Genomic DNA, 12,239 nt, shown 5'->3' with positions numbered 1-12,239 from the left:
CTGTTCATCCCTCCCTGTCCCTGTCCACCTCCACCTGTCCCTCTCCATCCCTGACTGACCCTGTCCCTTTCCCTATCCATCCCTGTCCTGTCCCCCTGTGGCTGTCCCTTCTCATCCTTACCTTGTCCATCCCTTCCTGTCCCGGTCCCCCTGTCCATCCCTCCCTGTCCCCTGTCCATCCCTGACTGTTCCTGTCCAACCCCACCCACCTCCACCTGTCCTGTCCATCTCTGACTGGCCCTTTTCCTGTCTGTCCCTTCTTGTCCCTGTCCTATCCCTGCCCCATCCAACCCGCCCATCCTCTCCTTGCCCCATCCCTGCCTGCCCCTGCCCACTCTGAATCCCTGGCCCAGAGCAGGATCTCCCTCCCAAAGTTGGCTGTTTCCCTGGGAAAGGCATTACTGCCCCAATCCCAGCGCTCCCTGTCCCCACAAAAACAAAGTCACATCCCCGAAAAAGCCCAAATACCTGAAAAAAAAAACCCATTGAGAGATGCAAATGTGGGAAAGGTTAAAGTTGACATTTGCTGCCGCCTGCTTTTGGTGGCAGCATGTATTAGAGATATAAAGAAATAATAAAATACACCCAAACTGTACATATTATAAGGCCGTATTTTTATCTCGGGGTTCTGGTGACACGTACAAACCACTTGAGCTTTGCTTCTGTGCTTTATATCGCCACGAGAAACCCTTGATAAAAATACAGCCTTATATTGTACAGTGGGGTATAGTTTATTTTCCCCATATATCACACCCTGTGTTTTATTTATAAACAGACCCAAAGACACTTGCACATGCAAAGCAGTTTTTTTATTGAAGTAATTCCGAGGTATCAATAATCCTGCATTAACTAACGCATTGCCACACAATAATTTTTGGGGGGCAGCAATGGCCTTTCTAAAGAGACATCCATGAAAATATGATAAAACACATAAAAAAATCAGTATTTCCATGTTACAATTTACGATTCCCATACTGGAAATTTCAGCTTCTGGTGGCTCGTACTCGCAGAGAACCCTGCTAAAACCACCTCAAAATTTAACTTTAATGTCTCTTGGATCCTTCCAGTGGAGAGGCTACAGGAAATAAAGCTTTGGAAAACAGAGAAACGTGGAAATCTGAAGGAAAACTCAAATGATAAAGGAATGTGTTGCTGATAAGGAAACAGCTACAATGAGCTTTCAGTATTTTGCCAAATTTGGCTAATCAAACTGCTTATCCAAAATATACAATTTGTCAGGATCATCTCTTCCCCTGCTCTACACAAAAAAAAAAAAAAAAAAAAAAAAAAAAAAAAAAAAAAAAATCCCATATCCCCATCCAAAAAGAAAAGGCAGGAGTAAGGCATTCAACAGCTGCCTGCACAGATCTCACTGTGCTCTCTCAACTCCTGTTCAGGTAAAAAACCATTTTATGCCCCAAACTGGGGAGGGGGAGCTGGGCAGGGGCGGGCAGGGCCCAGCATGCCAGGCTGAGCCAGACACCTCCTCAGGGGGAAGCTTCCACCTCACATTTGCCACGTCCCTCCCACTCCCTTATCCCTGCTTTAATGGACATTAAAAATAGAACAAAACAGGGCTGGAGATGGGAACAAAATCCATGCACAACAGGCCTGGATCGCTGTAGTCATTCTGCTGTAAAATGTAAAAACAAGAAAGGGCAGCCGAGCTGCCTCCCCCAGGACGCATCCCGCTTTTTTAATATAGTGGTGCCACCACACATTTCACTTTGGATGTTGCATTATATTTATATGTCACTCAAATATTTACCATTTCCCTGAATTCTGCTGGGTGCTCCGAGAGCTCGTTACAAGCCAAGGAGCCGTGGTTGTGCCGTGCCTGGTTAGCATCCCCCTGGACGCGCCAGCTTCTCCTTCTGCAGCTTCTCGTGGGACAGCAGCCACTCCTTCATCAGCTGTCCCCCGCCGTAGTTCCCGCTGTCCCCGCTGCTGCGGATCACCCTGTGGCACGGGATGATGATGGGGATCTGCAAAACACCCCAAAACCCGGGAGGAGCAAAGGGTGAGGCCAAGGGGAGCTGGGAACAACGGGATGTGGCCCTCAGTGCCCTGCTGGGGATCTGCCACGGGCTGGGCTCCGTGGGCTTGGTGTTTTCCAGCCTGAATGATGCTGTGGTTCCACAGTCTGGAAATCCAGCACTCTAAAAGGCAGCAGCTGTGTGGCACTGGGCTGGCAGGGACATGGAGCTGCCACGTCAGGGCCACGCTCCGGGCAGAGCACAAACCGAGCCCATCGGCACCCCTGGAGACCACTCCAGTTCTCAGGAAAAAATAGGCATGGAAAGGAATTTTAATACATAAAAAATGATGTAAAGCCTTTAAAAAGATAAACCTGAGATATTAAATCCCATATATAAAATCTTCCCTGCAGCACCAGGTTCTGCAGTCCTGTGCCAGCTGAGCCCTCTGTGCCCAGGGTGGGGAACGAAGCCTCAGAGACCCAAAATGCACATGAAGGATTATTTAAATTGGACACTGGGATGGAACTGCTCCCTGGCAGGGTGGGCAGGGCTGGCACAGGGTGCCCAGAGCAGCTGGGGCTGCCCCTGGATCCCTGGCAGTGCCCAAGGCCAGGCTGGACACTGGGGCTGGAGCACCTGGGACAGGGGAAGGTGTCCCTGCCATGGCAGGGGTGGCACTGGGATGAATTTTAAGGTCCCTTCCCACTCAACCCATTCCGGAACACCATGATCCTCACAGGACTAGAAGATTTATGGGAAAAAATAGATTATTGAGAAGGGGTCTCAGCGCCTGATCTTCTTCCTGCTCTAGCACCTCCATGTGCACCCTGGAGAAATTCTCTGGAAGACCAAAGCACTATTTATTATTTAGCAGCAAGTCAATCCAAAATGGGTTGTGAATTTTTAAAACCTCCAACAGGAGAAGTTTGATTCCAACCTAACCAATTTTAAGAACTCTTTTTTTTTTCCCCCCTCTCTGCCTTCTACTGCCTATCATTTATAACCACATGACACAGATTCTGCAAAATCAATGCCAGAAGTTACATAATGGACTGATAATGCAGAGGAGAACATAAACATGGTTGGTTTTTTTTTTTTTAAATTTTTTTATTACAGGTGATTATCATAGCTGAAGTACACACCATAAAAACTGCAATACATCATCTCTAATCACGGGTGTGTTTTGGTAACTGCATAGTAATGGCATTGCAATGGTGGAGCTGGGACAACAATCACTCACCCAAAAGGGCAGTTCTCACAAATCTGGGTATCTCAAGTCAAAAATTGTAATTTATTTCTATGTAGACACACAGACAAATTGCACACTTTACCCCCACTTATTTTAATCCCATTTAATAATAACGTTCAAGCACTGTGGTATATTTGAGCCTGGGATACACAAACCCCAAAGTAGCTGAACAGCTACTGGCCAGACCATAAATTGAGAAGGGTTTTTTTGGGGTGTTCTTTCAGTTTACCTAACTAATTTCAGTGCCTGAAATTTAAAATCTTAATCTCAACTCACATTAAATGAGAATACACACAGGTCCTAATTGTTGATCAGGGTTTAAATAAAAAAATGCTTCCAATATCTGCTTTATTTGGAGGTGGCAATGCCACAAGTGATTAATCCATCTGTGACAACTCCAGTGACTACCAATAAAAACTTTGCTCTTTGCCAAGCCATCCCACAGTAGGTTTATGACTTCTTCAAAGGAATTGGGTTTTTTTCTTTTTGCAAGTGTTTTTCTGGTTTGGGGTTTCTCTGCCTTTACACTCCCCGCAGCTCCTGCAGGAGGCTTGGCTTGAGTGACAAAGCCATAATAATACACTGTAAAACATCTCTGAGGTTCATTTGCAATTCTTTAAAAATACACACAGTAAAGCAGCAGATTTTGGTGGCAAGGCTATAAATCTTGGTGGAGAAAAAGAAAAAAAAAGGATTTTATTTTCAGATGTGGGGTCTTGGATGATCCCTGGGTGGGTGCAGGACCTGCTCACAGCACAGGGGAGTGGGGCTGAGCTGTCACCACCAAGCAAACAGAGGAGGTATGAAATTAATGCCCCTTTTTCCATGGCCAAAACAAAGAATTCCATGCTGAGATTGTCCCAACACAAGCACCTATCTGTCACCCTCCACAGCTATGGATGTAGAAGTGGTACAAAGACCATACCAGCTGTAATTTAAAAATATTGAATATTGCTTCAGTTTGGCTTAATTGTGGTGACAACGTTCAGCCTACTAAAATAATTAAACCTGCTAAAATTTATTAGGGCCCTAAGGACATTTTAGAGGGAGAACTACCCTAGTCTGGAGCTTTAATGCCTCAGCTACATTTAATGTAATTTTTATCAATAACCAAGCAGCTCATAATATTATAGCACCGCTGAAATCTTCATGCTGTGAAATCTAATTCCTCTCCTCCACGAATCCATCACACACACGGCCCCTACCTCAAACGCTATAAAACTTCCAAACCCAGAGATTTGTCTCCAACAAAAAAATAATATGAAGGAGCCCTCGGATCGATGCCGGAGTCCCTCTGATTCGGGCACCAGCTGAATATTTTCTCCAACTTCGCTTTTGTTCTTCTGGGTAGAGGCCCACAAGGGAAAGAGCTTGTTTTCACTCGCAGCCTCATCAATACCTAAATCCTGGTGAACAAGTGACACTGAGAAGCTGTAATCAATAGCTCCCTGTGCGTTTTTTCTTCTGGTCAAATGGTTCAGCACTACTGACAGCCCTGACACTCGGAACATGATGCTAAATCTTTATCAACAGCCATCTGGGTGAGTGGCAGAACAAGGGTGGATCACTCTGAACTGCTTTTAGGGAATTCCGGTGCTCTGGTTGTTCCCAGCGCTCAGTTTGAGGTGAGGGAACTGTCCCATGGAAGGATGGAGAGGTGCTGATCTGCTTGGCTCAGCCAGGCCAAAATGGAAACAGCTGAGGGATCACACTGAGACACACTCAGAAAAAAACACTCAGCAAAAAACAGTCTCGTGGTTTGCTCATGTCACAGAATCCCAGACTGGCTTGGTCTGGCTGGGATCTTAAAGGTCACCCAGTTCCACCCCCTGCTTTGTCTGCACCTCCTCCCCAGCAGGAACAAATCCTGTGATGTGACCCAGTGTGGCTCTCAGGTTATCACTGGCCACCAAAGGAAGCAAAGGTATTGGGAATGAAAACAGTAGGAAAAGGTTCTTCCCCTGAGGGTGCTGGCACTGCCCAGGCTCCCCAGGGAATGGGCATGGCCCCGAGGCTGCCAGAGCTCCAGGAGAGCTTGGACAGCACCGCCAGGGATGCCCAGGGGGGATTTTGGGGGGTCTGGGCAGGGCTGGGGTGGGACTGGATGATCTGTGGGTCCCTTCCAGCTCAGGACATTCCCTGACTCAATGGATGAGCACACTGGTACTGTGATGTGTCCACAGTATTTCAGATCCACCCATCACAATTTTCTCACAAATGCACAACTGCTCCCCCAGTGTTCAAAACATTTTGGTTGAATATCCATGGCTTAGCTGAGCGTTATATCCATGATTCAGGATGGATTGGTGCAATATCCTCGATTTAGGACAGATTGGCAGCAGGATCAGGCTATGCCCCTGGCTGGGGTGAGCCCAAGGACCAGCACAGTTGGAGAGGGCACAAACCCAGCACAGGCAGCTCTGAGTGCTGTGATCAGACCACTGAAGATGTCTTATTTAAGGCACAGAACACTCATTTAGGATGGCCTTGGACTAATCAGCCCAACATTCTCCATTTCCCATGAGCTTCTGTGATTTCTTTTTGATCCTCCTCTACCAGTCTAATGAGATTTTTAATTGAACTTTATGGGTTCCCTTTGAGGACCACAGACCTTGCAATCAGTGTGAGCCACAGCAAACTCGGGGAAGTCTCTCCTGTGAAAGGTGAGCCATCCCCACCCTGTCCTGGGCATGAACGGAGGCAGCTGCTGCTGGAACCTCTTCCACCTTCTCAGGAAGCTGAAGGGCAGCCCAGGAATTATGTGAAGCATCCCAGCTGCAGGGGCAAACCTGTGGAATGCACTCTACCCAAATTAAAGACCAAGACTCATAGGAAGGAGAAACGTGCTGGTATCTGGTGGAGAAAGGTGAGCTTGTGATTTTACCCAAGTGTTTGAGGGACAATGTGGCACCCAGCTCAGGGTTATTTCAAAGGGCCCTTCTTCCTGGTACTGCCACCCTCACTCAATCAGGTTTATCACAAATCCATCCTCCACCACACCAGGCTGTTCCAAGCCCCATCCAAGCCCTGAGCACTTCCAGGGATGGGTCTGGGGTTTGGACTGAAGGTTTAGACCCTGGGTAGTTGTAGAGCAATCTCTGACCTCCCGTGTTTTTTCACACTGGTCCTCTCAGTATTTTCTTTAATCAGATTTCTACGAGGCTGCAAGGTGGAGCTGCAAATTGGGTCAGAAAATCTGTTTTCGCAAGAGTTGATGGCTTTATACACAGAAATAACAAAGGTGAGGGTTTTTTTTTTTCCAGTGCCACATTTTATCTTTATCTTTCACCTCATGCATAAAATCCCTGTGCATTGCACACAGCCAGCCTGCACATGATGGCTCACAGGTGAAGGACCACGGAGATATTTCTGGGGGAAATATCAGGAGCAGTGAACAGTTGCTCACACTCAAGTGCAAAAGGACAATGTATGTGTGTGTTTGCATGTGGAATATGGATGGAATTTCAGATTACCTCCAGGAGATGAGCAGTAGCAAAATTGTGGTTTGCGATGGGCAGGACTCTCATTACAGCACTGATTTTTTTTTTTTTTTTTAATCATCAGCTTTCTATGATGAAATATTGAGGTGGTATTATATTAATACAGCTCCTTTTCCCTACAGCTATACATTATTATCTATAACCATAGCTTAAAAATTTTCTGCTGGGGACAGAAACCACTGCAGCCATGGTATGGGCTGGGAAATGGCAATAATAACTAGGACCCCATTTAAAAAAATTGCAGGAGCTTTGCTGTATATTTTCAGAACTATTTTCATCCTTCCTCACAGGGGAAAAAGCAGGAATTTTCACACCACAACCTGCTGTTACTGCTACTTTGGATGCTGCTGCTCCACTGCAGCCTGAGGGCAAAGCTGGGTACATTTCTAGGCGATAGCAATTACATCTCCTTTTGCACAACACTGGATTGTTATTCTTTGAGAACTGTTTCCTGTAGGTTTGCATTGGATTGCCTTATCTTAATGTACACCAGATTATATTGGAAAGCATTCCATCATATTAAAATAGTTTGTATTGTCAAGTACAATGCGGGGTATTGACAAAACACTGCTGATAGGAGCTGCTTCACAGGGACAGCTGATGGGTGCTGCAAATAGCAGGGTGGGCTCAAAGCTTCACCCCACATGGAGCTGTGTGGGTCTCCCTGGCTGGGTGCTGCCTGTGGGGGATTGTGGAATGAGATGGGCTCTGAGGTGCCTTCCAACCCGAATTGTTGCTCTGTGGCTCGGTGGGTTTAGGGACTGAACAGCTCCTCAAACAGTGCAGGCACACCCAGCTGAGCCCCCAGACCCTCCGAGCCAGGACGGGCTGATCCCAACCCACACAGCACCCACTGAGCCCCACAGCAGCTTCACACACCAGCCCAGGTGACTCAGGTGCACAAAAACACCCGGAAAGACAAACCCAGACAAAGAAAGGGAAACCAGACACAGATCACTTAGCATCAGAAATCCACAGGTTCACCTAGAGTGCTGCTCCCTCCAGATGGTTCAAATTCAGGCAACTCACCTCCAGAACCCCAGACTGGTTTGGGTTGGAAGGGACCTTAAACTCTCCCATCCCACCCCCTGCCATGGGCAGGGACACCTTCCACTGTCCCAGGGTGCTCCTGGCCTTGTTTTCAGAATTGTATTTATGCCAGAGTGGGCGGCTCTTGGATGAGTTTAACACAACCAAAAGCACTCATAATCTGCCTATTTAAGCCCACGTGGAAGATAAAAGACTTCCCCAACCTAAAAATACGTAAAGAAGTTTGAGAACAACAAACTGTGCAGAGGCTGGTGAGTAACAGAAGTGTTTCTCCTCCCAACCCAACCCCATCAATGGTAGGGCATAAATCACACTCAACTGGGCTGTGCATTATTGCTGATTAAAAACACTTACTGACCTTATTCCTCATGGCAGGCCAGTTTTCAGAGCAGATAAATTTAACCTAACGACATTTAGCCCGCAGAGCTCTCTAAATCCAGCATCTCCCAGCAGCTCTGGGCTGGAAGGTGCCCTGGACTCACCGGGTTGCTCCTCATGGCTGCTCCCACGGCTCGGGCTGCCCGGCTGTTCCCAGCAAGATCTGCCAGCTGCTTGTAGGAAACGGCCTCCCCAAACTTGACATCCCTCAGCAGCGTCCACAGCACCTGCCTGGTGAAGGAATCTGCAAGGCAGAGGGAGAAAGCATTGCAGGAATGGAGAAATTAGGATGGAACAGTCAAAAAAAACCCAGCGCAAAGCGAGGCTCGGTGGCAGTTTTGTAATTTAAATTGGAACAGCCCCGTGTACTGTCCTGGTCTTGTGCCCTGTATGACTACATTTAAATACTTGATTATTGCAGAGAGCAATTGCTTGGAGTAACTGATCACTATAAAAAAGGGATTTAAGGCTTTGATTTTCCTATATTTTTAATTTGCTTCGAGTACAATTATCCTGTTAGCTCGCACAATGTGGCTTTTCCCATTAAATTGGCGGAGTATAAATTAGCATAGAGTCAAATTAAAAGGGAAGGAATAAGTGGCTGTACCTATCTGACAAAGGCCTGGCATCTCCAGCTAATTTCCAACTTCAGCTGGGACGTGCCAGAGACGCCCTAGAGCCAGCAAACTCTGAATTATCCTGGCTGACTGCATTTTATAGTGGGGACCCCCGAGCTACTGCACACACTGCCAAGTGTAAGGACTAGCTGTGACCTTGAATGTCCTGCACATCCTTAATGATACAGGGGGAAAATATATATAATGTATCGGCCATTATTTTAATTTTAATTCGGCAGCAAATTGCTTTAAGTGTTCCAACTGCTGAAATAATGAAAAAGCAAATGCATTAGGAGAGGCTTTCTTTGGCATCTCAGGGTGTTACCCAGCCCAGGACTGTTTCAAGGAAGGAAAAGGGATAGTCCTGTCTGGATTTGAGTTGGGTTGAACACCTCTTGCTCTTCCAAGGCACTTGGGAAAGCTCTGAAGAGCTAACTCCTGGCTAACTTACTGACAGGAGTGAGCTGGTGACTGGAAAAGGGGAAAAAAAGGAGAAGAGACCCCTTCCCCCAGCTGAGAGCCTCAACCTCCCGCTCTGGCAAAGAAACAAACTGATTAAAAACATTTTCTTTCTCTAGTTGTCAAAAAAGACATTGATTACCTTCTGTAGGAAGGTAAATGTGATTTTGTTCTTAAAGGAAACCCATACGGCGTTATGTGTGTGTTAAATAATAAAAATCACTTCTTAACTGAAGGGAATGATAATCACTTCATTGAAAAAATCTGTTTAGTCTTTATTATAACATTAAGCAAATTAAACATCAGCATAATCCAGGTGATACGAGAAAAGGGTCATCAAAGAAATTAACTTTGTTGTTCATTAATTTACATGGATTAGTAGAGGGCAAAGAGATAGCAAATCTGCTCTAGTTTTTTATGATATAATTTCAAACTGTACACCATTTGTGGCAGTAGGGTGACTTTGGGGTTAATCAGACTGATTTGTCCTTTTAATTGCTTTCTATTCAAAGAAAATTCATTAGATAATGTTCTCTTCAAAATTCATGAATCAATTTAACTGAAGAAACCACATTAACAGCTTTGGGTTCATTAGCACAAGCAGTTGTGTTACTGGCTGATTGCTACCAGGGTTTCCTTAGGCAAACAGATTTTGTTTACTGTGATTCCTTCAGAAAGGTTTATTTCAAATCAAACTGGTCCTTATTATTTTCTTAACCTGTTTAATCTGGCAGGATTAGCTTTAACCCCCCTGCTCAGGTGTCTTGGGCAGTCACTGCCCCATGGCATCTTTTAAATGACCAACACCCAGTCCAGAAAATCCATTTTTTACGCTCAGTTTTGCCAGGTTGGGGTGGGACGCACCTGAAACTTTTGGGAACCTGTTGGAAAGAGGGAGAAAACAGAGCAAAGTGCACCTGGACAGGGAGCAGCTGGGGGAGGATGGGGCAGCTGCAGACAGCCCCAGGTGATGCCCAAATTCCCGAGGACAGGCTGGCACAGGGACACGGATTATCCCCCTCTCACACACAGGGGCACAGGTTATCCACGTGCCAGAGCCACCAGGCATTTTTCACAGGAGAAATCCCTGCCTCTGCTCCCACATAAAACACTCGTGAGGAGTTCAAAAGAATGAAACATTTAGCAATCATGCACATCATTTTGGAAACGTATCTGAAAACTCAATTCATCCTGCGGGGAGCAAACGCATTAATTAGTTTAAGCAGCTCCAAGAGGCAGTGCCAAATCCTGTTATTGAACTGTCTGCAAGTGTGAGTGCCTGGGAGCACAACCTGCCCAGATGAGGTGGGTGAACTTTGCCCAGTTTTCAGTGTGCCAATGTTTTACGCTGTTAAATATCTTTATAAAGTGCTGTGAAATCCCCACATAAAAATGAACACACAGGAGTTCTCTGGCTCCACGAGAACTCCATGTCCTGGGGATGCCACAGGGTGGGAAACTCAGAGTTTAAGGGCTTAGAATACAGTAATATATATAAAGCAAGATGGAGGTTTTGGGGTGGAGGCTGGTCCTTCTTCTTCACCTTCTTCTTCACCTTCTTCTCCATGGGTTTGGGTGGTTTTGTGTAATTGGATTAAAAAGTCTGCATTGCAGGGCATGGGTGGTTGGTTATTTGGTTAAAAGTAAAAATAATTTAGGTGTCATTTCTTAGTTGGACAGTTTATCCTTAAAAGGCCTTGTAGAGAGAGAGATGGGGCTCCATTTTTGGTTTGCTGGAGTGAAATGCTGTAGAACTCAGGGTTTGTGAGACTGACATGGATAAGAACTGATAAACATCCGAGTCCCAACAAGAAATATCATTTCACAATTTAATCCCGACCTTGGCAGAAGAAAAAGAAGTGAAGAATTGACATTAGTGGTGATCCTGTGTGAGGAGGACACTTTTTTCCCTGAAGAAAAAAGAAGATAAAACTCAACACCATCCCATCCCCTCCCCACCCCCACAGGAAGGAATATTTCCACATAAATTACCCCAAACCTGTTGTTAATGCCTAAATGCTCACAGGTCCCTCCTACCAGCCCCCTGGGCCTTAATTCTCCATACAGCATGTTAAATCCATGGGGATAATGGAGAGAAAATCACTTTTACTTGAACAACCGCTGTATTGTAACTTTTAACAGTGTAACTGAAGGTGGGAATTAGTCCAAAGAAGGAAAATCAAACACTTCTAACTAATAATCATGGAATTATGGAATGGTCTGGGTTGGAAGGGACCTTAAAAATCACTGTATTCCACCTCCTTGCCATGGGCAGGGACACCTTCCACTAAATAATATCTGTTATGTATTATTTACCTATATATATATATATATATATATATATATGTTTGTATCTAATCTCTAATGAGGATTTTTGGGGTTGGTGAGGGGGTCAGTCCCTCAGGATTCAGGATGGATGAGGGAAGAGCAGAGGGACCAGTGCCAGCCCCCTTCTGTCCCCTCTATACCCCACAGCCTGATTTTCCACCCTTTTTAATCTCTTTGATTAAGAGGAATTAAAGATAGACTGGTTTTTCCTTCCCCTCAGCCCTGATTGCTGGGAATGTTAGTTTTTGTTTGTGGTGTTGGTTTATTTTTGTGGGGTTTTTTTCCTGCTTTTCTTTTTGTTTGTTTGTTTTTCCCCCAGAGTTTTGCAAATGCAAAGACAGTTATAAACACTTGCTCCTCCTCGGCAGTTTTTTCACAGCCTGCCTGGGGTACTGCACAGATAACTTTTTTTTTCACTCATTTCTTCTCACTGTTATTACTATTAGCAAAAAAAAAAACCCAAACATTCAAGCACGACAGTTGAAAAACACCCAAATCTGTCTGGAAAACAGCAGCTCCCACCTGAGCCACAAAACTCAAGCTGGCTCTTGGATCTGGGAAGAACAGGTTCACACTCACACTGCAGAACTTTTCCTGACAACAAATGGTGGAAACCATTAATCCAAGCACGAGAGCAGATTTTTAGCAATTTTGAGGCTTCTTTTTATTATTGAAGCCG

The 12,239-nt window shown here is 45.5% G+C and overlaps 1 protein-coding gene across 2 annotated transcripts in view; it reads right to left on the bottom strand.

The window, feature by feature from the left end:
* Nucleotides 1-787: 787 nt before the first annotated feature.
* MGMT (O-6-methylguanine-DNA methyltransferase) overlaps nt 788-12,239 on the bottom strand; it is a 137,413-nt gene continuing 125,961 nt past the window's right edge. The window contains exons 5-6 of one of the 2 annotated variants that reach the window (XM_064431603.1): nt 8,261-8,400; nt 788-1,985 (exon numbers count right to left, since the gene is read on the bottom strand). In XM_064431603.1, the coding sequence (XP_064287673.1) occupies nt 1,842-1,985; nt 8,261-8,400 (284 nt within the window). In that variant the 3' untranslated portion in view covers nt 788-1,841. Of the gene's footprint in view, nt 1,986-3,052; nt 4,635-8,260; nt 8,401-12,239 lie in introns of those variants that run through there. The other variant, XM_064431602.1, reaches the window with a different exon arrangement.

Source organism: Passer domesticus, chromosome 8 (assembly GCF_036417665.1).
Source record: "Passer domesticus isolate bPasDom1 chromosome 8, bPasDom1.hap1, whole genome shotgun sequence".
Lineage (NCBI taxonomy): Eukaryota > Metazoa > Chordata > Aves > Passeriformes > Passeridae > Passer > Passer domesticus.
This window is presented reverse-complemented; position numbering and strand designations above follow the sequence as displayed.